Genomic DNA, 27,094 nt, shown 5'->3' with positions numbered 1-27,094 from the left:
AAAAAGTGGTGATGGTATAATAGGGTTGGCTAAACTATATATAATCATTATAATATTCAAGTAATATAATAATGCGTATTTTACTATAGTGTGTACGTTTTATGTTTATACGCGTATGTGTGCGCGTGTGTTTGTTTGTGTGCATGTGTAATAAGGTATAATATGATTAATTATAATTAAAATAAATATACTATTATAAATTAAAGTCAACGGAATGTGCAATATAGTTTAATAATAATAAACATTTAGACGTAAGGGAGCTAATCATCTACGGTGATAACCCAGGAAATTCAGTTTTATTTTCCTTTATCTCACCTTGAGGTTAAAAAGAAGACTGTGAAGGTGAGGCAAGTTTCGTGAACTTCCGGAAGTGGTGGGTTTTGGGGAGACGTCTATAGCATTTTTCTCTGTTTCCTGTTTACAGACACAAAGAAACGTTGTAATGTATCAACTACTATATAGTCATACACAATATTTATAAGCTCGGGTATAGTATACTCGTGTATATGCGCCAACGACGTAGTTATTAAACGGTATAATCAATTTCGGAGGGGGAACAGGTCAGGTTAAATCAGATAATATTATATTAAAAATTTAAAATAAAAAAAGAAACAAGTTAAATGGGAAAATAGTAAAAATCAAGAAGATACTTGCCACTACGTGTTTTTCGGAAGACGCCGTGCTCGTTACGATTGACTGCATAGTAGTAGTTTTTTGTCGTGACTGTTTGTGTTTCTGTTCGCGATTTTGTTCACCTTTGATGCGCTCGTGGCTGATGTCAAATGACGGTTCTATCCCTTGCGGATTTGCATACGAAGGATTTATACCTTTGAACGAATATATCATGACGCATAAATAAATTATTACAACAATAATAAATTAACATCATATATAATGCAAGACATCAGTGGTGAGACTATACGAATAAAAAATGTTTTTCAATATAAAGAGAGGGAGGGGTGAGAAAATTAAATTGTAAAAATTAAACCTAACCTTATAATAAACTTACGTTACAAAACAATGTAAGAACAATCGTAAAATGACTCTGAACAGATATCTGTGTGATAAGATGTATAGTTAGGTATATCGATTATTATTTACCCATACCCACTAAGTAAACAGTTTTATTTTTTTCCCTATTTTTTCTATTAAATCCTAGTATTATACTAAGCTATTTATTACTGGTAAATTCAAGAAATAACCTCCTTGAACTAAAATTTATATTCCGTATCAAATTTAAAATTCTTCCTGATAAATCATACACCATATTTGTCAAACAAAAATAGTTATTCTTGCAAGGATAATATGTTAATACAATGATACTATGTAATATAGAATGTGTACAACTACGTTTAAGAAAATAATAAATTTAGATTTCAAACGAATGGTAAGAGAGAAATAATGACTGGTAGCGAAAGTACGTAAATCGTACCTGGATCTTGTTGGTTCAAAGGCTTGTCGATTTCTTCGGAACTAGGAAATTCTCCCGGCTGGGGTTTGATGTTGATGTTCATTGTGGCTTGGGCATTACCAGCTAAACAATAAATAAATAAATAAGAAAGTCATTAATACAGCAGGTATACAATTATACAAAATGATTTATTCATCGTGGACTAGGTAATAATGTAGTGCTTTTTAAATAAATTTTGTTTATACATTCGTTTAAAAACCATTAATTACTTAGTTTCTTATAATTTTACTTAATATTAAGTCTTTGTTTTTACCATTCAAAAATGTTCAGTTAAATCCTTATGTTTTAAGATATTGTCTGATGATTTGGTTTACGATAAAGGATCACTTTATAGTATAAACCTAACCATGCCCGACTTCCTAGTTTTCCCGTAACATATAAATTATATTCGTACGATACAATACGAATCATACGTAATAACTGATAACATAGTATTGAATTTCCACGCAACATACCCGTGCATGTATAAGTCCCTCGGTCAGAGTATGTAGTGGTCCGGATCTTGAGTATGCCTTTTTTCGATATCCGGACCTTCTTGCCATTTTGTAAGGGCTGACCATCTTTTGACCACTGTATTTTTCCCCTACAACAATATTACTTAATATTACTCACTCTGTATATCATATAAAAACTATAATCATTATTGTTTGCTAAACACGCGTTTCACCCTTCGAATTTGGCTGTTCGATGTATAACGATATGAAATATACAATGTACCTATACAACGTATAATAAGTACAGTGTACACATTGTATAAGTCATATACCTAGCAGTGATATAATTGCATATATTAATTAATTGCCTTACGTTTAGTAAATAATAAGGATATTATGAACCAAATAGGTTAAAATATTATAAGTAAAAGCTACAACGTGTATTATCAATATCGGCTATATAGTTGTAGACAAACCAAATCAAAATACTACGTAAAGCACATTAATTATTATACGTTTGTGGAATGTATCAATGAGTAAAGCACATTCAATACATTAACAAGTACATAACTACCTCGTTGGTCATCACTCATCAGTCATCATAATATATTACACAGTAAATGGGTTGTAAACTTTATCGTTGTGAAATGGGCTTAAAGAAATATTTAAAAAAAATCGCGAAGTTTATAGAGGAGGTATAGTACTCTGAGAATTTTAAAGCTCAACTCAAAGCTACAAGAAACAAATGTATAATTATACTTCTATCTACTAACAAGTTATGCATGAACAACATCGGAATCAGCGTACAGCCGTACGGGAGTTAAGTGGATAAAAATATCTTCGTATACTCTGACATTTAAATAACATTACACGTTTGAAGTAAAAACTTTTAACTTATCTATACAGTTTAAGAACACGGAGATCGAATGAATTTTCAAAAATGTCTTTAGGTCATCGACAAACGAAATAAACTCGTGTTGACCCGACGATACACGTCCGCGGGCGTCACGTTTCATTTTATGCACCACGTTCATGATAACAATGGTCGAAAACAATAAGAGGCAATATATATATATATATATATATATCCTTTATATTATAACACGAAACCCCCGAGGGCTGTGCCAAGTGCACTTCAGACCTAAAACGCCGTATAGTTTACACCCGCTACATATACCTGCAGACCTTATACATTATAGTGTGACGTCATTGATCATTATTATATAAAACTTGCTGGCACGTATAATATGTGTATAGTAATACTATTAATACTTGCATATATTATAGATAAGTGTGCGCGCAGGGGTGACAGCGAGGGCTAATACCTCTCGTGTGAAATTCCTTCATCCTAGATCTCTCGTCAAAGTATTTTCTATTTTATAAAAATATTTTCAACGTGCAATCGAATATGATATCTCGAATTATTATAATACATTTTTTTTTTTAACGACAAGACCGTTTTAGCTACGATTACTAATTCATTCTGAGAGACAATACTGATTACTAAAGTTAAAATATTAAAATAAATTATGTTTTCATATTTTTTATTATATTAGACATTATTATTGTTATTGAAAATGGCTTATTGAGAACTATACATTATGATTATCTAACATTCTAACCATGTTTATACATTGACCAATACAATATGGTATAAACAAGCATGTCCATAATTGTGTGTGAAAATAAATTTCAATGATAGTTGCTTAATCTTAAAGACATCTTTATGATGGGAGAGAGATTTTGGACCCCAAATCATACAATTTTAAATCCCCTGAAAAGAGGAGAATCTTATGATATTTTATATACCTCTTGTTGACGGGACACCGCATCTTCATTTCCACCCCTCTGTACACCGTCGCCTCACCACCGACTTTAAGCATGACATCCTCCTCGGTGGTGGCCTGTTCGTATTTCTGAGCCACGTCCGACACCATAACTGCTTCCTGCGAACTGCAAGCGTTCGGGTTACATAACCTACTGTCGAGTGGCTTGTCAGTGCCGCAATCCGTGTCTGGCCGGTTTATTATGTGCCCGTGGGCAATCCTCTGTACACACTCTACCACTCTGGTTTTGACGCCACCGTTACATTTTTTACTACACTGTAAAGAATAAATAATAAACACATCATAATAAATACTTACAAAGTAAGTTATATTCAAAAATGACTGAGAATACCATGTAAATGCATGTAACCGATTTATATTACTCATAGCTTCACTTATTCGCAGGCACAAAACCCGTAATTATGTTATTTTATACCATAAAAAAATATAATTTAAACACTTATTATTTTGAAAAGAGTACGTCAACAATAACGTAAAGATACATTAACTTAAAATGTAAATGAAATAATATTAACTGAGAAAATGAAGACCAAACAAAAAATAACTTAAGAAAAATCCTTTACTATTCGTATAATTGTATATGTGTTTAAAATACATTTTCTAAAAATACACAAAATACTTTATTGTTCCAGTAACTCAAGAAACTTATCACATGGTTTTTAACGAAAGTACAAAGTTTACTTTTGTAACTGCTACGAAAACATATCATATATTAAATAGATCGTATTACGTATCATATTCATTTCATCAAAGACCTAACAAAAATGGACATAATGGATACTGCATGTAACTTTATGCATACAAATACATATTATAATATATAATACGTAAAATATATACTTTAAGTGTTTAAAATAATATAAATAAATAATTATTATTTGTAATACTTTCTACATTTGAAATACGAAGGTATAAAATACTCTCAAAATGTAACCCACGTTAACGTAGTAATGGCAGTTATGAAAACTTAGAACGTACCTTCGACCATTCGGAAGTCCGCCATTCTGTGGGACAGTCAATCATGTTGCATTGCTTCCGGTCCGTGGGCGGTGGTTGTGGGCACATGTTGTTCGGCACGATAGCTGTGTTCCCTTCGGTCACCTCGTGTATGCAGTTGACCTCGCGCATCTGAAGCCCTATTCCGCAGCTCTGTGAACACGGCTGAAAGTCGCTAACGTTCCACCGGGGTGGACAGGGTTGGTCGTTGCAAGTCTGCGTCAGTACTTCGGGCTGATCGTTTCGAGAACACAAATACGGGGAGACGATTTTCTTGTCCTCTTCGCGTTCACACAGCACCAACGATTCTTGTACGCCTACACAGACACAAATAAAAAAATAAAAACTGTTTACCAAATGTAAAGCTCAGTAGTATGTTGATTGATATTATATTATTATCGTATTTTATATTATTACTGTCATCGTCTAAAAATACTTTTTACTTAAAATGTTACACAATTCCAAGCCTCAAATTTTCACTACTTTAATACACATAATACGATTTACAATACTTTTTTGACTGAAATCAATCTGTCGCTATATATTATATAATTTAAACTAATTCAAATTGTATAACAAAATCGCGTTTTACACAGACGTATATTATAGCTGAAGCACAGCGTTTTACTAGGAATACACAAACATAATATTATTTAATTTGATAACGCTAACATTATGTACAGGCGTACGTTTAATTATTGATGTACTATATTAGTTGTAATATTATTAAAAACATCAAAATATTATTGTTATTAATGTTTTTTTTTTTTTTTTTTACTATAAAAACCAGCAATTTATTGCTTTTTGAAACCTTATTTGGTCCAGGCAATACAAATCTAACCTCCAAGACAAGAAGCACTGCAATGCGTAAAGCCCTCTCTTTTCCAAGAGTATGTTTTACCAAACGAACCGGGGGCGACTTTCGGTGGATTGAAATCATCAGAGCTGGCATCCGCGTATCCGTCCCTAATGGACCTCTCATTTTGATCAAATCTGAAATCATGGATATAATTATTGATCATGAGATATTATATAATGAACTCGTATAGTTGTAAAAAAAATATATCGACGACATTATTTACATTTTGTTCAACGAACAGGGCACTGAGGAGCATTTTTCGACCTCCGGTGGTTTGGGACCGACACACGCGTCGTCTGTTAACTTCGTCATGATCTGAGTGTAATCTAAATGAGCTTTGCAATACACTTTCCTAGTCCTGATACCATCGCCGCACGTGACACTGCATGGGCTCCAATTGTCGGCAACGAACCTAAACATTATTATCAGTTTAATAAATCGTTGCGCGTGTGAATGTGGGCGCTAAAAGTTTACAGTGTATGTGGAGAAGTTTTTTGTTGGCCAACCAACCGCTGAGCGTGGGCTTGTGAAAAACTCGATTTGGACGACACTTGGAAATCCGAGTCTGCGTCAAAATTTTCGTCTGTAACAACACGCGTAGCAAAAACAAACATGACGTTAAGTAAAAATAACAAGTAAAATAAACAACCGAAAACACGATACTTCGATTTATTATGTTGGTCAAGAAGAGAATTATATTTTTTTTTACCATTATTTTTGAAAATAATATAAAGTTTTGCGGTGCCGACAAATACTTTACTTTTCCATTGTTTCGCTGAATTTCAAAAACAAATAGTACCAGAATTCGTTATTTATTGAGAAGACGATAGAATTATTTGGTATACAAGTATATTATCATATTATTAGAATTATCTAACAACATTTTTCTTCGTGCAAAATAGTTATATAAAAATTATAAAATTGTTAAAGTGTAAACAAATTTAGGCTCATCATAACATATTGCTCGGAATATTTTAAAATAATAGTTTAACATACTTACAAAACATAATTGTAATGGTACACCTCAACAGGTAAATATTTTAATTGGGTACCCAGCTTTGTAAAAAAAAAAATTAAAGGGAGCATCCTGAGCGAATGTCTAATTATAAAACGTAATAACACGTTTTAGGGAGACTTTTAGTATTCTTAAGATCTAAAAATTGAATTATTTGGAATAGATAATGAAATTAGTATAGTTAAAAAATATTACAATTTTTACTGGTAATATCCGTGTAGGATTTTGATTTATCTACTTAAATATTTAAATTATTATTAGAAATAGTATACATTTATAGTTTATACAATTTTAACTGCGCATCAAAATAATAAAGATTTTTGTGTTATAAAATTAACTACGAATCTTTCGATTTATTTACAATAAATATAATATTTTAGAAAATATAGTTTGAAATTTGTTGCAATAATGATGTTCAAAAAATATATTTATAACTATTTTTATTTATTAACACCCCAAAGGGTAAGTATAAAATTTATATTGATACAAGAATATGATGTAGATTATAGATAAATAACATTGTAAAAAAACTATGATTGTAAAACAACCATTTTGATATACATACTATATTTGTTTACTCAATATGATAAAATATGAAATACTTGCTATACAGTTTTAATCTAAAAAAAATTTAAATTTATAAGACATATTTTCAGTATTGATCAATGAGGTGACGACGTGACGTATACGTAACCTAATAGTTTATTACGTTATACTTATACCTAACCCTCCGAGTGATATATTACAATATATTATATTATACGGTAATCTAAATAATAAGTTCTTGGCCCTGTCATATACTCGACCTACTCACGTCTTCTGCGGCAGTACAACTATATATACACATGGCACATAATACATAGCATGCATTATATTATTTTGTATACATAATACGCGCTGTGGTATAAAATATATAGCCTTGATCGAGTATTTCGACGAAAAGAAAAACAAAATTACGGGATTCGGGATTGTTTGTCCAGAGCAAAGATTGAACGCGTAAAAGTGTTATTTTTACAACAAATGAATGGAACTTCCCAATAAAAACGATATGGGGAATAATTCGATTAGCTTTTGAGCGAATTTCACGACTGTTATGACCAGCCAGTCTAAACTTCCATGGGCGTTATAACACTTATACTTTTTTTAAGCCCCGAGCGCGAAGGCGGAAAGGGTTTATGCGTGTCAAGCCGAGTGGATTTATATCGTTATCGACCGTACAGCTAGGAGTCTGAAAAATGTAATTTAAAATCGCCGTTTTACTACCGCCGTCGTGGTTTTTGTAATCGAAAATAAAACGGACTTAAACCGATCTCCGTGTTTTATGATTATATTTATTCACGTCGAAGGCCTCTTCGGGCTGGGTTATATGTATATGGTATTATATACACCACACATTGTGTGTGCTGTGCCGCTTTGGCGATGCCCTTCTACCCGTTCGATAATTCGTTTGGATATCTCGACGAGATTTTTCTCGCGACAAATCGAGACCGACAGCATCGACAGCGACACATTGAATTTTCAATTTTTTGACATACACCCACCAGTCCTGTTGGAATACATGACGGGAGACTCTCAAAATGAAAAATATTATTCCCCTCAAAACATACATACGCACACGCATGCTCGCAGCAACAATCGTCAGTATACATATAACTTTGACGATCAACGACTTTATCTCGTGTATTTCGACATCATTTATACTCGGATCATTATTCAGTCACTTGTCGCAAGTCCTCCGCGGCGTCGGCGTTAGGAAAATAATATTTCGGCACATGTACACAGATGTTTACTATTATGTTTTCGTATTTATTGTGACATTAATAAAGCGTGTTTAGTAGTTATAAACTATAATGTACACTAAAGTTTCCTTGTTTGAAACAAGTTTTCCAATAAAGTAATAAGAAAATTAAACTCAGTATTCTTAGATAATGAAACATTCTTGATACTTGATAGAAATAATATAAATATTATACTTTATATTTTATTGAACTTACGGTAACACGGCAAGTTTGCAGAACAAGTCTTGGTTCGCCTGGGCTCAGTCATTGGGTCGCAAGTCAGGTATTTTTGTTTAGGTTTGCAAGTGATATTCCTGATCTGCAGTCCATCGCCACAAGTTGCCGAACACTGCAGTAAATCGAACAATACATGAACACAGTGATACGACACGAATAAGAATTCAATATACTATTATCAGATAAAACTTAACTGTATTATATTTTTATGAGCCTACTAATAGCATGTGTTTTATTATTTATAAGACTGTGTGGATAAACCGGAACAGTATAAACCGATATAATCTGGAGTATAATATATAAGTGGTATAATAAGCCTTTAAACGAACACTTTTTAATTGCCTTCAAATCAACATATATATCATAAAATATGAATAGATTTTTAAAAATCTAAATTTATTTACCAGTTGGGTATTTAAAAAAAAATTAATTAAAAAAATATTAATTACACTGTATCGTATATTTTTATATTCTAGTTTTTCATATCCATTACAAAAATCGAAGAATACAGTTTTTAATACGAGTATAATATGTGATACGATTCGAGTATACAATTATACCTATATATATATAGAACATTCAAATTTCCTCTGAAAATCGGAGGTGTTACTTAGAAAAAACCTACCTATAGCCTATAGGTTTTTAAGGTAATACTCGATAAGAGGCTTAATGGTTAATATTTAAATATCACGCTGTACTCACTTTAGACCATTCACCTGTTGACCATTCAGAATAACATGGTTGAATATTGCACTGTTCCTGTATTTTAGGCTTGTGTCCATGGCACATGTGATGCCATACCTGTAACATACGTTTAAACGACGTCCAATTATAAAATGATAAATTAAGTAAAAATAAATAATATTATAACTGAACTAAATTATGTAATATATGGTAACACAATGCATTAATTTTTTTTTATTTATTTATAATAATATTTATACAATTATTAAGTGATACAAATAAGAATTAAATTATGAATACCTCCTTTAAGTTTGGGTTGTGACGGAGGCACAGAGACACAGAGTTACAAACTAATTACATTAATATTAATACTAATTGTAAAATTATTAACAATAGATAATAGTTATTTACAAATTAAATAAATAATAAACTTGTGCAGACTTAAGATTAAAAGGTATGTAAATAAATAAATAAATACAAATATATATATATATATACAAATTACAAACACGAGTTAGGACTCAAATGTCTTAAATTCTACTTAGGTATAAGTTTCAAGAATCCATTTCAAAATGGATTTTTTAACTTTAATACCATTAAAAAAACCTTTTTTTTATATTAACAGGGAAGAAACTATAATATGTAGGCCCAGGATAATTCACTAATCTCTTACCAATAGACTAAAAAAAACATATTATGTTCTCTGATCTCTTTTTTTCATAAGTTGTTTATATTCAACCCAGTCACCTAAGTGTGTTACTTTTCACATAATTGATATTTTTATTTAAAAAAATTACACTGAAAAAATAAATATTAAAAATTGTAAAATATTAAATACGCAGTTTTCTAAACGAAGATCATTGTCAAGGCTTTAGCGAATTTTCAGTTAAATCACCCCACACCAATAAGGCAATAAACCATACTGAAAAATTTACTGATATAGAGTTAGATAAATGGTTCTCATAGAATTTATTGGCACAATATACCGTAATTTATAAAAACTAAAATTAAGAGTGTGTAAACATAACTAGGTTGTTTTAAATATTATAACTTACTTGTGAAGATTCTATCTCATATTACAACCAAAAATTAAACCTAAATATCAAATAATAGAAATCCAAAATAAAATTTTACAAGCCGTATTTTTACAAAGATAATACTGTTTGCAAGAATTTTACCTATACTAGTGAAAAACATGCTAAATAGATTAGACTTTGATCGGGATTTCATTAATATCAATAGTGTTATCACTTTCTTTAACTGTTTTAATTTTATCAATGCCATGTTTTTTCTACGTTAATTTCAGGCTATTAAATATTTCTTTAAATTTATTTTGATAAAAATTAAATTTAGCACCTCCATTGATTAAATATATTGAATATATTATATATTATAATATATAATATATTTGTATATTTAATCAATGGCATCTCTTAAAATGTATGTAAATTTATCTTTATACTTGGTAAAAGAAGTAAAAAGCTTATAATTATTTGAATGTTTTCTAACTTGAATTGATAATTGTTGTTTATGCCTCGAAGAACAAAGTAATCCGAAAGACATATATTCTTTTAAATGTTTATTTGTAGGGTTAATTACTTTTTGTTGTTGTTGACATTTCAATGGCCACATTTATTCTATTTAGTAATGAATCAACACATACATTGACATTATTTTCATTATATATATCAGACATTCAGACCACTTATCTTTAACAAATATATTGTTCAATTTATTGTAGTTGATTATGTTTAAAACTTTATCATTAGGATTTATCGTTACATTTATATCGACTGCTATAATGGTAGAGTAATGGTTTGTAATATCTACTATAACTCCTGTGTTTATATTAGTGTTTGAGTGTTTCTATTGCAATTATTTTTGACAAAAACATGATCTAAAAATGAATGTTTTGTATTAGCTGAAGTTCTCGGGTACAAATCTATATGAAACTAAAAGACATACTCTGAAAGAATATCCATTTATCCAAGTATCTATTAAATATCACCATGATCACACCCCATTATATTTATATTCATAGTCTTCAACAATATTGTAATATGTTCATTGCTACATTTAATGGAATCTAATATATTTTCAAGTATTGGCAGACATAAATATCACTGAATGGAAATCTATACACACAAATTATAAATAAGTAGAGTCGTGAATGTCAAGACGCAATTATTTTGATTTTTTTTTAACTTTAAAACATTTTGTATCCAGGAATTAAAAAAACACATAAATAAATATCATGTCAGGTTTCTGTAAGTATAATTCAAAGTTCTTACCGTATTTATATATCACTTTCTAAAAATAAAATAAACTCATCAAAATTAGCATTGTTACTTTTTAGATTTCAACCAAATATTTTGATAGACAATTTATTAACTAAATTATGTTTATAATAATCTGATATTGATATGAATTACTGTGTCTTAAAATCTAAAAATCTATCCTATTTAATAAGTTTATATCTGTATCAAACATTTAGAGATAAACTTTGCTTTACATTATGTGTACAAAACTAATAAAGATTTGACAAGTAAATTTAATCGTGTATAATAAATAATTAAGAACCTTCGTTCTTTTATGTAAGCTTTCTTAAATTTTTAAATCATACAAATTTAAACCTATTTCTTTTGCAAACATTCTAGTCTTAAAACAAATTATTAACTATTACTTCTCCAGTTTTCATACACATTTTTTAAATTTAATTCCTTCTTTTTCACCAATTCTATAAGCTGTTTTTTATTTTCAAATGAAATTGTCCAAAGATAATTTTCTTAGATTTATTACTTTATTAGGTAAAATTAATGAGTGAACACGGAAAATCTTTGATATTAATAAATTTAGACTCAAACTAAACTCAATATTTTCAATTTTTTTACAATAGTCTTCATTTTTTTTATTTCCAGGACACCTGATATTTCTACATAATTCACAAACGATTGTTTCTAAATTATGTCAGTCTTGATAATAAATTTAGATCAAAATTTAACTTACTGTTTTACTCTTTTTTTAAATCGTTAACCGTTGTTAGAATCTTTTGTAATTGTTTTTCAAGATCATTAAACTGGTTGCTCATAAACATTAAAGAAACAGTTAAAACTCGACAACATTTCATTAGAGCCAACAAATCTATTTCCAACTTATTACAATCAGTTTACATTTTGCACAGCACTATTTTGCTTTAGTTTGAAGTTCAACTTTTAAAAATATGCTTCGCTAAATTTTACACAGTGTAGAAATTCTTTACAATTTGAGCACTTCACTTCATTTCCATCAAATATTTCTTCTATAAATAATGAATACAACATGTTGAATTAAGGTAAAAATTATCAAGATAAAATATTTCGGTCACACTATTATTATACTTGTGAAAACACTGATAAGAGCGGACTGCGAAATAAACGTCCAAGTTCATCGATAGTACCAATGCAACTAAATTTTGAATAAGTAAGTATAATTTATGATAGGTACATCAATAAATAATAACATTTTATATTATAATCGTCGGGAAAAACGAAAATTAATAATTACAAAAGTTTGTCGAGTAAATTAATGATAATGGTATTATTATTATTATTTTTGATTATATAGGTAATTATATAAGTGTATTTAGTGATCCTCGATTTTTCAATGTGAGTGGATTTTATAATAAGTAATTGTAAATTTTATGTTCTTATAAATCATCTAGAAACTCTTTTTTAAAGTATTTCAGCGTTCAGTTCCCCCTCCTAAATATTATGACCAAGGCAATTGCTCCTTTCAGACTTCCTAAATACGGCTACGATCCCAATTTGCTCTAATGAGAAATACGCGTTTTTTTTATAGAAGACCATATTTATTATATGCTATAAGTTTTAAAATCAATAAAACGAATAATAATATTATTAAAACAAATGTTACTCTACTATAATAATATAATTTTAAGCTATGACACGTATACACTGACACTGTACAGGTTAAGTGAAGTAAAATATTTTAACATTCGCATAAAATGTAATTATTAATAGTGATTTTTATTATTATTATTATTTTTTTTTTTTGTTTTTGTTTAAAACAAGTGCAGTGTTAATTAATAATGTATTGCGAGTGCAGTCAGAGCGAAAAACCAACACCGCCCTGCTGAAATATTCTATCTCGAGGGAACTAAAACAACGACGATGTAATAATAAAAAAAATTATATATATAAAGTTAGGAAAAAAAACAGACAAAAATAAATTACTGTAAAAATCCTCGTTAGAGAATGTTCTATGAAAAATATCTTCCAGTCTGTACTTTTCGAATACAACCAAATGTATTTTGTTCGTATATTTCATTTTACAGCGTGTTATATGTTAATGTGTCAACCTCAATAACAAATCGTCTACAGTAACAAGTTTTCCGTAGACAAATTTCCATTCCAAGACGAACTCCATAATAATATAGGTACCCCAACCGCTTTTAACATCGCCATAGAACAACTCGCAAACACTCAAACAAAATAAAACAGACGAGCCGTACGATATTTTAGTTTTTAATATTATATTATAATTTTATAATATATTATTATCACGTAACAAGACGGACGATCGCAAATACATAATGACGTATTTCCATTTTATATCATACGCATATATTATGAATTATAATATATTATTTCAACAGTTGATAACAATTATTATATCTACCGTCTAGCAATAAGTTATATAATAATACCAACTATTACCTATGTGCTTCACGTTATTGATAAAATCAGCCATAGTGTCGAAAATGGTTAGTATTTTTTTTTTCATTACAGAAAGTAAAATTAACCAGTGTTAACGTTTTTGTGGTATTTGGCCAGTAAATTTAAATATACATAATTTTATACTTATACAAATATTACAGCCTATATTATTATGATACGCATTGCTTATTATTGTTAAAATACGTTTTTAAACGGGTCTACTCCAATTTTTAGAATTTTCCAAGTATAATAATTAGAATAATTATTTACTTTAACTATAGACGAATCGAAAACACACTTGGACAACAACAAAACAAAAATGTTAAAATATGCACTTATTTATTCTGTGCGATGAAATATGCGTTTTCGAGTAGCATTGGTTTCCGAACTAGAATGATACAGATTGTTTTATAAAAGCACGCGGAAAATTATTATACATAAATTTATTATAATAGACTATTACATTTTGAATAGCTAGAGTAATAACCAGTGTATAAAATAAAATTCCAATTATCATAAATTTTAAATATTTATTTTGCGATTTTATACTTAAAAATACAAAATCTTAATATACTTCTACGGGATACATTTTATATATATAAATATACACATTACTACATTAGTTTGTTGAATTTGTCTTCATTCAATTGGAAATAAAACATTTAATCATTATATATTTGTCCATAGCCACATTCCTACTTAAAAAAATGTATATTCAATATTCATGGACTAGTATTTAAAAGAATTTTTTTAATGTACTATCATTTTATTCGTAAAATGTTGTAATAAAATAAATAATTATGTATTTTTTAATTTTTAGGAAAATTGCCTATCCCATAGGACAATAACTGACAACTGTGTTGAGCTCTTCTCAAGACCAAAAGTCATGTATTGAGGATTTTCCGTCAATTATTATCGTCAAACAAGAACGTGCCTTTGTTGATAATACAAATGGTCGCACTCGTAGTATATTATATTATTAAGAAGATTATATTGTTAAATGAAAACTTTTATCATTAATTGTATTTTACACTTCATATAATATCTCGTACGCGCTGGACGCGGTGTAGTTTCATTGTGGTATGTATAATACATTAGGTTTTGTAGGTATCCCTGACAAATAGTTATACATCAAATGTTTGGGTATTCATTAATTACCTACATGGAAAATCGCAATAAATGTAATAAACAATAGTTATTATTGTAAATTCTGTTTATCCAGTTATTGCGACGAAAAGATCTGCGACTTATCAACCTAAAGTACCTATACGACAGACGTGTATCATACGACCAACACGTGAACTCGTTTAATATATTTCAATCATATCCAATAGTAGTGACGCGATATTTTCACGCTGTAGTAAACTAGTATAAAGTTCTAATAATTTAGCCGGGGAAATCCAGCTATAAAAATAAAACTACGTAGTACGCATGTTATAAACTATATCCTCAGTACAGATTTATGAAGTGATTCTTTTATTGTGGAGTGTGGACCAAGCAATATCGTACAGGTAATACAAGAAATATTTAAATTATTTTTATTTCTAATGTTTAAGAAACTAATGTACTATTTTAATTTTTTCTACAATCGATATAATCATTATTTATTTTGTTATTAACGTTTAAAAGTGTCTAATAAAATTTCCAATTATATATATATACCTAGTCATCGATAGAATAATCATTCTGTATTATTGTTGTAATAAAATATAATACACATACCAGCGTGATGTTAACCAAATTTAGTTCAAATATTGGGGGGGGGGGTGGCTGTGCTAATTGTAAATCCATAGGGCGCACGATAGTATAAATGATAAGTCTCCTAGAATTGCGCCATTGAATCTGTGTTATAGATTTCGAGGTACTTGCCAATCCAAATTCAAAACGAGGCAATTGGTAGGTAAAGTCGTTTAAAATATAAATATAAAATATTTATATTTATAAATATAAATGTATAATGTATATGCATAATATTATAATAATAGCGAATTTTACCACATACATGCTATAAATTATAATATACCCACCAACTATCCCACTATAATAGATGGGGAAACGATATTTTAGGCGCATATTAATTATACGATATGTTGAGGCACGGCGCCGGGGTGCAGTATAGTTATATTTATCCATATAAAATTTATTGAGATAAACAGTATATTCACTAGAAAGTGAAGAAAAAATGTTGAATGTTAAATCAATAAAATCCATTAGTTAAACATAATAATATATATGACTATAGAAAATTAGAAACCAACAATTAACTAGCATTAATTTAAGTAAGGTTTTTTTTTTAAATATTTATATAAATAACCAATAGTAATAGTTGTAGCGAAAATAAGTTATTTTAATTGAACGACTTCTCTGGCTACTGGAAAAAATAAGTACATTTAAGAATATTACATTTTTTATTTCTTATTATAATATGTACCATCAATAATCATTTTAATATTTTGTTATATTTATTATTTAATCATTTATAAATAAACGTAACTTGAATTTTATTGAATGTAACTCGTTATTCATTAAGTTACTATCAATAAAAATATATAATATTAAAAGCTAAGTCAACAAAAATGAAAAAATCTTTAGGTTACATTTTACTTAATTTTTTAAGTCATTAATAACCAAAATTGTTATTATAATATATAATAGCTAAAAAGTACCTATTATTATAAATTCAAAATGTCACTTGACTCTCCAGTCTCCGTTGTATATTTAAAAGTGAAAAACTTCCCAAATATACTTGTTACAAACTTTTAAAGTTTTACTTTTTGGTAATAATCAATTTTAACACCCGCGCGGGAACACCATCGAGGTTGATACTTTAAAATGACGATGGCGACAATCTAACAACCGGACATAAATAATAATAATAATAATATATATTTTTCTGCTCATAAACGATAAAATATTCGCGAAATCTAATTAAAAAAAAATTGCTTCCTTCGGGCCGGATTTGAACCAGCGACCTATGGATATCTATGATTAAATTTAACACTACAGTCCACCGCTCTACCAACTGAGCTACCGAAGGATGGAAAGAGAGTTGCTTGTTAATGCACTTAAATAACTTGTTCGTACTTTCACCGTTTGCACGATTTATTATTTATATGTATAATATTATGCAGTTTAAATAATATTATTTTTAAAAGCAAAAATCGTCATAATCTTAATATCTACGTGTACCTATGTCCTGTAGTTGCTCGATGTATCGCTGCGACATGTATAATTATTATGTCGCATCCGATTGATGGGCTATGGCCATTGACTTAGACTGGGAAATTTCTGGTGAAAAATGAGGTGTTTAGAATTTTTACAAGATTTTTACTCTTAATGCATCATATTAAAGTTGACAATTATTATCAATCGTCAAAAAAAATGTATAACTATGTAATTTAATGTATATACATTAAATACACTATAACAAAATCAAATGTATATATATGTGTGTGTGTGTGTGTGTGTGTGTGTGTGTTAAGTATTGTTTGCCTTAAATTTTTTTGGTCAAAATATTAATATTATAAAGATAGATACAACTATTTTATTTGGTAATTAGTTAAAGTCACCAACAGTGAAGAGGGCAACAGATATATTATATATGTATGTAAATAGACTATAATTGAATTGTATATTTATATAGTTAACGTGGCATTTTGTATGAAATATTAATAAATAATTTGGTCTGTAAACGCTATGATATTATGTGTATGTGTATTGTGTAATAGCCAATAGGTACTCAAAAATAGACATTTTAAAATGCCGCATCAACTAGCATTAAATGAATATAAATTGATACTTACAATAATCAATAACATGGTATTTATTTCTAAAAGGTACTTAATATAATATAATAGTATTTGATTTACTATTACTTGTTAGAATAATATATATTATTAAGTATGTACTATTAAAATATTATTTTTATAACATATTTAATATTATAATAAAATAATGCGTAATGAACGATTATACATAAAATTATGAATAATTAGGTATTACATCATATCTTCTATAGTACCTAATATTATAATTTATAATTTATTGCACAATAAGTCATTCAAATATGAAACAGTTTAAAATATTAATTTTAATAAGCGGGTTTGATAAGCTGCAGTTATTCAGAAACTATAATGATATGGTTATTATGTGGTTATAAATAGGTGAATAGATTTAGGCATACACGAGATATACCTATAAGTACATAGAAAATCAATACTGCGTGGAATTGGCTAATCGTTTCCCCCCCACAGGAGTATAATTTTCTTAGGATAATAATAGGTACCTTAGAAAAAAATCCTAGGAAAATAAAAACCCCTTTGGAAATTGGAATACAAATACTCAAGGGTTTCAGGGTTCCCGGATTCCTGGATTCATCACGTTGATAAATTATTCATTTTTTTTTGTGTGTACAATTTTCCATTATAAATTCAATTTATTTGTAAACGTCATAATTATATAACATATTATAGACCATTAAAAATGAAACATAATATGGACTACAATTAGGGAATCTAATTAAATTTAACTAAATTGGAAAGGTATAATCACAGTTGGTTTTCGTTAAATTATAAAGATCTACATAGCCGTATAAATATAGTTTTAATTCTGCATTTTTTCTCGTGATATATTCCTATTCCGTGTATAATAAATAATAATACAATACATGCTTAGTGCCTACCCATCCTTGTCATCCTACATTCATGTACCATATTCGTGAGCTTGCGGGTACGTACATATATTATATATATATATATGTGTATATAATAATATTATATAACATGTATTATAGTCGGTTTAAAGTATTGTCCGTACTATACATAATATCGGTTTTTGAGTTTTGATCGAAACATATAGCAAATCGCATTTTGTTCAACAACAATAAATCCAATGTACGCGAACGCGAGTATTCCAAATATCAAAAATACTTTTCGTATAGTTTGCTGTTAAACTCGACGTATAAATAACAGCGAATCGGTAATAAATAATAAAAAGTTTAGTGATTTTTTTTCTCTAGCAAAATGTATTTGTAACGCGAATGTAATGTTTACCACGACGTTATCGTCGAAATTAAAAAAAAAACTAAGCAGTATTTTTATAAAGTAATTTTAGGTATATAAAACGCATTTGTACAAGAAAATTATCAAAATTATTGTATATGTAACGATAATAATACATTAGTACATTACACATCTATATGAGCAATAGTTAGGTATAATAATAATTATGTAGGCCATTACGTCTACTGTTCGCAGCAACGGTGCTGATCTATTATACAACTTATATCATATTTCTAATGTCAACGGCATTATTGCATTATTTTTTGTAGGAAACTGAAGTTTATTAGAGTATTTACTATTTAGATTATAAAAGTGTCATGGTCTAAAAACAATCGACGTTTCTCCAATCGAAAAATATAGTGTTTTTTTTTCGATTTTAAAGTAGATATTATTAAAAAAATTTCCATAATATTATAAATTATAAATTATATAATATGCATTTATTTATATTCTATTAAATCACTTAACATGCAGAATAACTTATATATACTCTTGAAATATGTCTTAAAAACTAAAACATTTTGACTACACTATTTCAGAAAAATATTATTTTTTTGGTAAGTAATATAATTAATTCATTTTTTTAAATATAAATAATATATTGATTTAAAATAAATAAATGCAAATATAAAACTTTGGCTACTAATCTCAAACATACATTATGGTACAAACGGGGAAAATAATACCTAAGCAATAATCATATTAGATAAAAAGGGATATAACAATTTTTTTAAAAAGATACAAAATTGACAAACAAGACTTAACATAACAATGATTGATATCCCGTGACGGCGTGACCCGTATGAGTGTACAACTGTGTAAGAATCATACAATATAGGGATGCAGTCTGTGTGTAGATAAAAGTTTATCGGTGGTTAATAATTTCAACTATAAATATTCTCGCAAACAGGGATAACACGACCCACACTAATTTCATTGAATATTCTTTTTTAGGTACCCACATTAAACATTTTTTTTTAACAATTTAAATATATAAGTAAAATATTATGCACTTAAGATAAGAATATAACAAAATACACATTAACACGTGAAAAAGAGTACAATTTGCAAAATATGCAAAAAAAAATTAATTACTGTTGATTCCTGGAATTATGAAACAAATGTCTACATCACTAAGCTGTGTTTTGAACGAATATTAGTAAACATGAAAACTCCAAAAGTCCTTAGTCCTAATTAAAATATATGACTTGATATTATACACCTAAATACCTTAGATATTATAATAATTGATAATATAATAGGCGTTATATATATGTAGTTAGAAATGTTTACCATATTATATGATAATTCATAATATTAAATATCATATAAATATGTACGTACCTATCTAACGCAATGGTTTTTAAAATAAATTTAAGTAATTTATAGTATTATGATATAAACCGTTAGGATTATATTAATATGTTATAATACCTGCTTTTGGGAAAAATTGTAAATATGTAAATAAAAAATAATGGTATTAAAATTGTATGTTATTGTTTAAAAATGCAATGTCAATATGTCATAAGAAAACCCATCCATTAATACGATTCATTATCTAAGAATTATACATTGATAATATGTAAAAAAATCGGTTCGTCCACTTCTATGAGTTTATGACGAGATATTTAAATAATAAAAAATATAAATATATTAATGATGAACAATTTTTTTTAAAAACAATACGATAAAAAAATTAGCAAAAAATGAGTTCCTTCGAGCCGGATTTGAACCAGCGACCTATGGATATCTATGATTGTTAACACTACAGTCCACCGCTCTACCAACTGAGCTATCGAAGGTTGTCTAATGTGGGTTGATTTTACGCATTATAACCGTAAATATATTGTATAATATGTAACACCGCATGAGGTTATGACGTTATGTACAATAAAAGATTTGGACATTTAATGAAGTTCACTTAATTAATATAATATTATCGACTAGTAATTCTTGTGTTATTATTTATTTTGTAATGGTTAAGTGTTAAGTCGTAAAAATAATGAAATTAAGATTTCCGTGATCTGATACACGTTCTAAGTTTATGTTAAGTACTTATTTTCACATTTCCCATTATATTTATGACTTTGGGTCGTATTATCATTGAAACATATTTATATAAATTGACAGATTTTAAAACTTTTGAAATTATATCATAAAATTGGTCATCGATATTCGTCACACGAAAGCATACGAAAAAATTACTTCGGATTATCCTAATATTATAACCCGATAACCGTGTCTATTTAGCCTATGCGACGTCATGACTTATTGTGACTCTATTATACGATATTACCTATTTGCCTATAATATATAGCTCTATATTTTATAGTGTTGTTGGTATTCCTTTCGGCGATTTTATTATAATATATGTGTAGGCGCGTAGCCGCCGTACACAGTAGGTATTAGTCTTACCTACGATAACGCGTTACATTATACTCCAAGACATGTAATAAATTAATAATGTTATATTATGATACTGGAGTGGACTGAGTCTGAGTGGAGTAGTTTTCTATTAATTTTTTATTAATTGTATAACTATTTACCTACTTGTTATTAATAACATATTTTAACTTGTGTATACACACACCTTGAATAGCATCATCTATCTATAATCCATAATCTATTTATATTTGTATAAATCGTACATCGCTGTCCGTTGATTTAAAATAAATAAAATAGCAAGAGACAACTTTTGAAATATACCAATACATATTATATATCTATAAATACATATACCGAATAACTGCATGTTTAAGTTAGGTTAGGTTGTTTTGTTTCAATTATGCTTTCAAAGTTCAAAATTACACTGGCCTAGATCTACAGTTCCCAATTATTAACATGTATGATCGCGCTGGTCGAGGTTTGTATATATTTTATACTAATTAAAAATAATAAAATTTAAAGAATTAGGGCACAGATACTCTCCGTGAAAAAGCCACAAGAATATATTATTATCCGTTTATGATTATGATGTGCTCGAAGTCGGACATCAGTCGTAGCTGCCCCAGCCTTTATATATTATATTTTATAACGGCAAGTTGTTCGACTAAAGTAACTCGTGGGCCGTGGCAATTAATTTTTTATACATATCGATTATTTTTTATTATGTTATGTTGTGCATGTATTTTAAATAAAAATCTGTTCAGTTTCTATATCTTTAAATATTAAATTTAAAAATAAAACTCGTTCAGAATTGTTCTAAAAACGAATTAAAATGTTTAAAAAGGAATTTGATTATACTATACAGTTTCTATTCCCGTTAAAGACAAAAACAAAAACAAAAACAAACAAATAAAACATCCAACAGGTAAATAGTTCTAAATATATCTACTAATCTACTATCATGATTACTGCAGGCTTATAACATTTTAATACAAACATGACGATGACGTAAGTATAGCCGTGTAGGTCAAAATTATAAAGTTACGTACCACTTATAAGTTGTTTCTGAATTTCAAACACAAGTGGAATCTAAAACAAATATTGTTGTACGTCGTAAATTAAAGTTGTGGTTTCGTTGCCCAAATTACCTAATCGAGTTCAAAAAAACTATATTACGGATTGTCGAATCACCCAATTCAATGATAATTGAATAAACATGTACTTCTGACAAACAAATACTTTAAGTAACTGGCACTCGCCACTTCCCTCCTCAACACACCAATATGCTATAAACAACTTTGTCGGTAATGTAGAAAACAACATTGCGATTTATTAAGATGGCACATCGACAATATGCATAAGTATAAAATAAGTGTATTAAATAGTAAACGTTTTTACGTACATTTTACGTCATTCACCACTACTTGTATACACCAGAACAGCCAAATAGTATCAGATAAACAAAGAAGATAATAAAACAATTTGAAGAAAAAAACTGTACTCAATTAAGTCGTATTATTTCGAACTCAATTCAGTATTTCAGTTATAATAATATATTAATATCTACAATCGTTGCCTTTACAACTATTATTATTTTAAATAATATCTTAAATTGTGACAACCATTGAACTACAAAATATACATTATACATAGTTTATCAATAATATTTACACAAGATATTGATACTTCTTACTATATTTCCCATTCAAATGTTAACACTTAACACCAAGTGTACCTTTATTTATTACATACGGGTGTTTTACATAAATCTATCAATCTACACAAATTGAATTTCTAAGTTTATATACTCGAATATTATAGAATGAAAAATATGAATATCTAAAAATCATATATAAATGATATGCGAATGCGATTCGTATAAAAACGCATATTCCAAAAATAAAACACTAAAATAATTCTATTATTTTCTATTCTTAAAAAAAAAACAATGAAATCCATTATTACCAGTTAACAATTTAATCAATTCCTATAAGAACCATTGTAAGTTGTCACTCAAAACTATTTCAATATTATCTTGGTAATATAATATTATATACTTTTTTATTTTAATTATGACGGTTGATGAATTATAAGTCATAAGAATAATTAATGAGTACTGACTATACTACACATATAATTTAAATCTTATATATGTCTCTGTTATGCACTCAATCTGTTTTACATAATATAATATTAAATTAAATTGGTCCACGACTTTATATTATTCTAGTTATATCATATATTTAAATTATTCTTGAAAATAAAATATTCAATATATAATTGTTATTAAAATAACGAAGTAATTAAATAGATTATAGATAATGTAACTTATAAAATTGTAAGCCATAAGTCAGAATTTTAGCACCAAACACCTCATATACGCCTACATCCTAGGTACATACGAAAATGATTACATGCTGTGTCAATCAAAATTAATATAATGGTTTGCAAAATAAATACTTTTAATATCGCTATCATTTTGCAGGTATAAATAATTTTAACTGTTAAAAGCAAATTGTTTGTAATAATGTTTTTTCGATTTTAAGTTCAATGTCGACGAAGAGACGAGAACGGAGAAATTGGTGTTAAAGTTCTGCATTAGGTACATTATTACATTTCATAAAACGTTATTTCGGTGCCATGTACCGATATGTACCAGTGCATGTGTAGGTGCCATATATGTAGCTACGTGTACGTAGGTAGTATTGTGTTTATTATATTTTTTTAAACGAAGATTTCATTAATTAATTCAGTTTATTAATTAACATAACGAATGCGAATATGCGGTGTTGACATTGCTGACAGCCCTACAAATTCAAGTACAGAAATAGAGCAAAACAATTAAAATGAAATATTCTGAGAATGAAACCGTACTTAATCTTTTTTTTTTTTTTAATTATAAGTAAACAATTTTTACCGTTGTATTAAAATACATTTAAAAATTATATGCAAAGAAAAAAATACTAAAAACTTGCAAAGTACAATTATAGAAATATAGAATAATTCCAACTTCAATAATAAGTATTATGGTGTCGATGTCAACATCAACAGTCAACATGTGCTTATCAATCAGGTATCTACGTTGTTATATTAGTATCACACTATCACGATGTAGAGAATATATATATCTACTCTACATCGTGATTAATATAACCCAAGTTATTTAGGTATTAATAGGTATGTTGATACATACCAACTGTATTAATTGTTACTATTATTATATTGTTCATTTTTCTTTATTCAATTTGAGGTATAAATGTTTAATAATAAACCGATCCTGTCATATTATTATAACAATTCATTTTTAATTTAATACGACTTAAGAAACATGAATCATCTATTCTGTTGTACAATATTTTTATTTTTATTTTCTAAAGAGTAACATATGAATTTCTTCTTTGTACATTTATGTGTGGTTTTAAAATTTAAAAACTATTAATATTGATGTAACCAGAACAAGGAGGCATTTATGTATTAAATTTAAAGCCAATAATAAAACGAACAAATTTCTTTTGAACTGCTTTTATTTGATTGGAAATACTAATAGGATTGTTGTTCCATAATACTATTATATAATATAAATAAATGATATATTATTATTATTTTCTTCAATATTTTTATTTTATATTTTACAGTATATCCTAAATAAAACCGGGCAACAGAAGTAAATATACATAAAGCTTTCATTTATACGAGACGACTGTCAACTATTAGATAAGCATATGTCTAAATAAACTATTTAGTTATGGATAAGCACTTACGTTCTATATATAAATTATAATAATTATTATTTGTGTGTGGTTTGTGACATATTAATATCTGTCGATTCGATTAATACATTAATAACATTGACGTAACATTCGACGTATTGACAATTCAATATTATATTGATATATATGTATCAATATGATTAAATTTAATTTGCAAAAAATTTTCCTTCGGGCCGGATTTGAACCAGCGACCTATGGATACCTGTGAATTTTACGCCACTACAGTCCACCGCTCTACCAACTGAGCTACCGAAGGTGGTTGGAAATCGGAACGTAAATCACTGTATTTAAATCGGCCGCAACTTTCACGCGTCACCTTTCACGAGCGTTATTAGTTCGCGGTTTCGTTATGTATTATTCTAGTTCATATACACAGCGAAGCACGGGCCGTGGCCATCTATTGTGATTTTTTTTACCTACCTTTTATATAGTATGTGCGTCCCAAGTGATGGGTGGAATTTTGGAAACCTACCCTTATGGTAGATATGTATATTGTATAACGGTATAAGGCTATAAACATTGATTATAAATCCTTTTACAATCAACAGTCAATACTATTAACTACCAATTCCAATGATTGTTCTTATTAGTTTATTTACAAAAAAAAAGTGTGTCTAATACTTTCTTAGAGTGCTTTAGTGCATACAATGTTTACCAAATATTATAATGTCTGTAGCTTATCGTTTTTAATAGATAGGTAATATTTATATAATTTATTATAATTATAATATAATATATGATCTAGCCATCTAAGCACATAATAAATAATTATCAATCCATTTTTTCCATTTTTAGATTCGGATCTGTAAATACGTATGATTTGTGTGTTACCTTGTCTTGGTTAGAGTCCGATCAACCTGGCTATTAATATTAGTACATTGCTATAGTCTACAGCAGTGGTTCTCAATCTTTTTAGTATCGCGGCCTAAGTTTACCCTAAAAAATCTTTCGTGACCCACATGGTTTCACTTTTCAAAAAGTAGTTATAAAAAACAAAATTTGTATTATATAAATATGTATAAATTTGTAATATATATTTAGTATTTTATAGGTTTATAACCAATTTATTTTTATAAAAGTCTTTTAATAATGAGGTGTATGCGAAATATGTGCTTGTTTTTTGTTATGGTTAATAACAGCATTGACATCATAATTCAAAAAATTTTTCACTACCCACTAAAAAATTGACTGACGACCCACCAGTGGGCCGCGACCCACACTCTGAGAAACGCTGGTCTACAGTGGTGAGTGGTCGTATTATAAAAACTAAAAAAGTGAGGGATAAGGGTATACGGATGATTTCATAAACCCCTTCACATATTTTCGTTCACAAATTATAGATATACATTCATATTTAATTTCTTTACAACATTTTATTTTAAAACGCCTACATCTTATTGAAACGAAATGATACACGTATCTACTTATGCAGTTATGCATAAGTATAATAATATAATATATTAATAAGTATAATTTAATCATGCTTATATGTAAAGTTATTTATAAATATTATACTTAAATAAAAGTAGACCAATAAACAATAGTACAAACAATTCAATAAACTTAGTTTAGTTTTCAATATTTGAATATTATTTAAAAAATATATTAATATGCATTCCAAGTCACATTACTTAGGTCAATGTTTTCCAAAATGGGCGATATCGTCCCCTTGGGGGTTAAATATTATTAACAATACTTTTTTTAAGGGTGCGTTTCGTATGTCGAATTTTTTTTTTTTAAGTGGGCGATAAAGGTAAAAATTTTGGGAACCATTGACTTAGGTACTTGATAGTTGATTGTCTTAATCCTTAAGAGGACGTACTGCACGCATGTGTTGAGAGTG

General features: G+C 28.2%; 1 protein-coding gene and 3 non-coding genes across 9 annotated transcripts in view; all 4 read right to left on the bottom strand.

Annotated features, from left to right (window-relative positions):
* LOC113550543 (ADAMTS-like protein 1) overlaps positions 1-27,094 on the bottom strand; it is a 171,592-nt gene that overhangs the window by 8,212 nt on the left and 136,286 nt on the right. For 4 of the 6 annotated variants that reach the window (XM_026952454.1, XM_026952452.1, XM_026952451.1 and 1 more), the window contains exons 9-19: positions 9,340-9,438; positions 8,617-8,749; positions 6,082-6,190; positions 5,831-6,019; positions 5,590-5,741; positions 4,731-5,065; positions 3,715-4,007; positions 1,927-2,054; positions 1,433-1,534; positions 655-827; positions 316-414 (exon numbers count right to left, since the gene is read on the bottom strand). In XM_026952454.1, coding sequence (XP_026808255.1) covers positions 316-414; positions 655-827; positions 1,433-1,534; positions 1,927-2,054; positions 3,715-4,007; positions 4,731-5,065; positions 5,590-5,741; positions 5,831-6,019; positions 6,082-6,190; positions 8,617-8,749; positions 9,340-9,438 — 1,812 coding nt within the window. The remainder of the gene's footprint in view (positions 1-315; positions 415-654; positions 828-1,432; positions 1,535-1,926; positions 2,055-3,714; positions 4,008-4,730; positions 5,066-5,589; positions 5,742-5,830; positions 6,020-6,081; positions 6,191-8,616; positions 8,750-9,339; positions 9,439-27,094) is intronic. The other 2 variants (XM_026952455.1, XM_026952456.1) reach the window with 2 other exon arrangements.
* On the bottom strand, positions 16,981-17,073 carry Trnay-gua. Its single transcript has 2 exons — positions 17,037-17,073; positions 16,981-17,016 (listed from the first exon to the last, which is right to left on the bottom strand). It is a non-coding gene; the product is annotated as a tRNA-Tyr (tRNA).
* On the bottom strand, positions 20,809-20,898 carry Trnay-gua. Its single transcript is given in 2 exon segments — positions 20,809-20,844; positions 20,862-20,898. It is a non-coding gene; the product is annotated as a tRNA-Tyr (tRNA).
* Trnay-gua lies at positions 25,416-25,507 on the bottom strand. Its single transcript is given in 2 exon segments — positions 25,416-25,451; positions 25,471-25,507. It is a non-coding gene; the product is annotated as a tRNA-Tyr (tRNA).

This window comes from Rhopalosiphum maidis, chromosome 1 (assembly GCF_003676215.2).
Source record: "Rhopalosiphum maidis isolate BTI-1 chromosome 1, ASM367621v3, whole genome shotgun sequence".
NCBI lineage: Eukaryota > Metazoa > Arthropoda > Insecta > Hemiptera > Aphididae > Rhopalosiphum > Rhopalosiphum maidis.
This window is presented reverse-complemented; position numbering and strand designations above follow the sequence as displayed.